Source organism: Chinchilla lanigera, unplaced genomic scaffold, assembly GCF_000276665.1.
Source record: "Chinchilla lanigera isolate Chin_1 unplaced genomic scaffold, ChiLan1.0 scaffold00056, whole genome shotgun sequence".
Taxonomy (NCBI): Eukaryota; Metazoa; Chordata; class Mammalia; order Rodentia; family Chinchillidae; genus Chinchilla; species Chinchilla lanigera.
This window is the reverse complement of record NW_004955457.1, coordinates 11,810,284-11,813,475: the sequence shown is the minus strand read 5'-3', so window position 1 is coordinate 11,813,475 and position 3,192 is coordinate 11,810,284. Positions and strand designations below refer to the sequence as shown.

The window sequence follows — 3,192 nt, the reverse complement described above, 5'->3', positions numbered from 1 at the left end:
ATATATATATATATATATGTATTTATAGTTCCTCATGTATTTCACAGCAAAAATGCATATTGACCTCTGGTTTTAGAGCCCTGTGAAATAGGCCAGATGATATTAAAATTTTATAGATTGAGGAACTTCAGAGAGAATTACCAATGCCATGTTACAGAAGTGGAATGTGTTCCCTAGGTCTTAAGACTGTGACTCTAGTATGGGCTTTTATTGCAAAAGAGACACCAGAGGAGCCACTTACATCTATCTCATTAGACTTTTGCCTTTAAAAACCCATATTGTCTTTACACAGAAGCCATTTATCACAAAATACTGATACATTACTCTAAAAAATCTTGTATTAATGCTCATATATGAGGTCTACATTCATCTTCTCATCTTTCTCCTTTTGCCATTTATTATTTTGCCTTCTCACAATCATAGGGCTTAGGGAGTGTATAAGGTAGGGCATTAGTGTTCAGTAAAGCAGATGACAAAATTTATATCTATGAACTTCTATATATTATATAGTTGTACATATTTTAATTAAAAATAGAACAATTGAAAATATGAGTCTCTCCTCTCTTCTGAAATAAGATTAATCATTTTGCTACAATCTAGTTAGCAACCTCGTAGTGCTCATAGACAAGAAGTTACAGAGCATTTGGAAAAGCACTTCTTTAGGAGTTAGGCTGAAAATGCTGTTCATTTAAGTGCTAGAGATTTTCTTCTGTATTTTCAACACTCTTTATTTTCTTCCCCTCAATTGTAGGGTAGATGATGTGCCTCCAGGAATATCTCTACTTCCTGATAATATTCTGCAGGTTCTGAGGATGCAGCTGGTACAGTGTGTTCAGAAAATGGCAGATGGGTTAGAGGAACAACAACAAGCCTTGTCAATTTTGCTTGTCAAGTTCTTCATTATTCTTTGCAGGTATCTGGTATAAAAATACAAATGAAGTATCTATTTAAAAATAATCATTACCAAAATAATAGGTTTCTTGGTTTTGAGATTTTTTTTTTTTTGATTTATTGAGACAGGGTCTCACTGTATAGTTCAGGCTGGCCCTAAACTCACTATGTAACCCAGGCTTGCCTCAAATTTGGGGCAATCCTCCTGCCTCAGCATCCCAAGTGCTTGGGTTATAGGCATATGCCATCATGTCCCCCTGGCTATTTCTTATTTGAAAGAGTATCTCACTATATAGTTCAGGATGGTCTTGGACTCACTGTGTAAACCCATTTTGGCTTCAAGCTTGTGACAATCCCATCGTGGCCTCCTGAACACTGAGATTACGGATGTGTGCCACTGTACCTGGCCCATTTATTGATTGTCTTAATTTGTCATTGCTGAGACAAAATACCCCACATCCAAGGTTCAGTGAGGAAGGGTTTATTGTAGCTCACAGTTTATAGAGGTTTCAGTTCATAGTTTGGCTTTCAGGCAGGGTGGCATGGCAGAGGGGCATCACAAAGGAGAAACAGTTCGTGGCAGGCAGAAGGCAGTGAAGTAGCAAGCAGCAGCCCTCTTTCTGTCCCTTATATTCTACCCAGACTACCTGCCCCATTAGATAGCACTCACACCCACGTGGGTTACTCTTAATCCTAGTATCACATCATGAGTCAATCCTCGCATTACACTGTAAATTGCAGCATCACACACCCTAGATCCAGTCATCTCTGAAAAACTCCACCTATGACACCAGGAGGCTTTGGAGGAATGTCTATAAATATAAGCCCTAATATTAATTATTAATGATATTTGTTGTTCGTTTAGATCTTTAGAGTATGACCACCTTTTGTAATGTTTGTCATTTCTTCATGCGTTACAAAACTTTTTGAGTGTAGCTAATTGCTGAGACACTCAGCCAAGAATTTTAGTGTTGTTTTATTTATTTATTTATTTATTTATTTAGTTAATTGTCTTTTTGAGACAGGGTCTCACAATGCAGTTAAGGCTGGTCTTGAACTCATTTTGTAGCCCAGGCTAGCCTCAGACTCATAACGATAGTCATGCCTTAGCCTCTCAGGTATGCACCATAAATGTTGTTTTAACATAAAGAAAGTAACAGGAGGTTTTGCTTCAGTGAGAAATGATTATACTAGTACTTTCTGTGTGTTGCTCACCTATAAATGTGTACTTTTTTTGGTGTTGAGGATTGAATTTAGGGCCGCGCCCATGCTTGAGAAACAAGTTAGCACTAGGCCACACTCAGCCCCTGTATGAACGTTTCTATGACTGTGCATTATATTTGTGAAATTATACATTTTAGCTTTTTCATTTTATCATTTTATTAATAAAATATATTCATTTTCTAGATTATTATATTTTCCAGGTTTATTAATTAGGTCCATGGTACTTAAATCTTGGTATGCATAATTATCAATTGGAATCCCTAGTTGAAATACAGAATTTGAGCTTTAATCTTTAAGGAGATTCTAATTTTAAAAGGTTTAGGCTGGGCATGGTGGCACATGTCTGTAATCCCAGCACGTGAGTTGGCTGAGGTGGGAGTATCTTGCGAGTTCAAGACCAGCCTGGGCTACAAAGTGAGCTCAAGACCAGCCTGAACTGCATAGCGAGACCCTGTCTCAAAGAGACATACATACATACATACATAAATTTTATCTTGGGTCAAAGTCTTGCTAAGTTGCCAGGCTGGCCTCAAACTCACAATCCTGCCTCAACCTTCTAGTAGCTGGCATTATAGGTATGCACTGCTATGCCTGGCTTTATTTTTCTTATTTTGCTAGGATTACAGGCGTGTGGCCACATGCATGGCTTACCCAAGATAAAATTTAAAAAGATCTGGGAACTGTAGATAAGTGGTAGAGCACTTGCCTAATACAAGTGAGGTTCCCAGATTCAATCTCTAGTTTTGAGAGGAAACAGAAGTAAAAATTACAGTATATTTTATTTTCATTTATTCCCTTTTGATGTCTTTATATAAATTATGAAGGATCTAGGGTTTATTGATTTTTAGTTTATTCAGCTTTTTCCTTGTGAAGACCAAAATGACATCTTCCAAAACTTTATGTGTTACATCAGAAACTAGAGCCCGGTGTGGTGGTGCATGCCTCCCAGCACTCGGGAGGCTGAGGCAGGAGGATTGTTGTGAGTTCGAGACCAGCCTGGGCTACAAAGTGAGCTCAAGGCCAGCCTGAACTGCACAGCGAGACCCTGTCTCAAAAAAAGACAAAAAAAAACCCTAG

The 3,192-nt window shown here is 38.1% G+C and overlaps 1 protein-coding gene across 10 annotated transcripts in view; it reads left to right on the top strand.

Moving 5' to 3' along the window:
- Nbeal1 (neurobeachin-like 1) overlaps positions 1 to 3,192 on the top strand; it is a 167,793-nt gene that overhangs the window by 25,882 nt on the left and 138,719 nt on the right. For all 10 annotated transcript variants that reach the window (XR_001236404.1, XM_013520723.1, XM_013520721.1 and 7 more), the window contains exon 4: positions 752 to 913. Coding sequence is in view for 9 of the 10 variants with exons in the window: in XM_013520723.1 (XP_013376177.1) it covers positions 752 to 913 (162 nt within the window). In the remaining variant the exon portion in view is untranslated. The remainder of the gene's footprint in view (positions 1 to 751; positions 914 to 3,192) is intronic.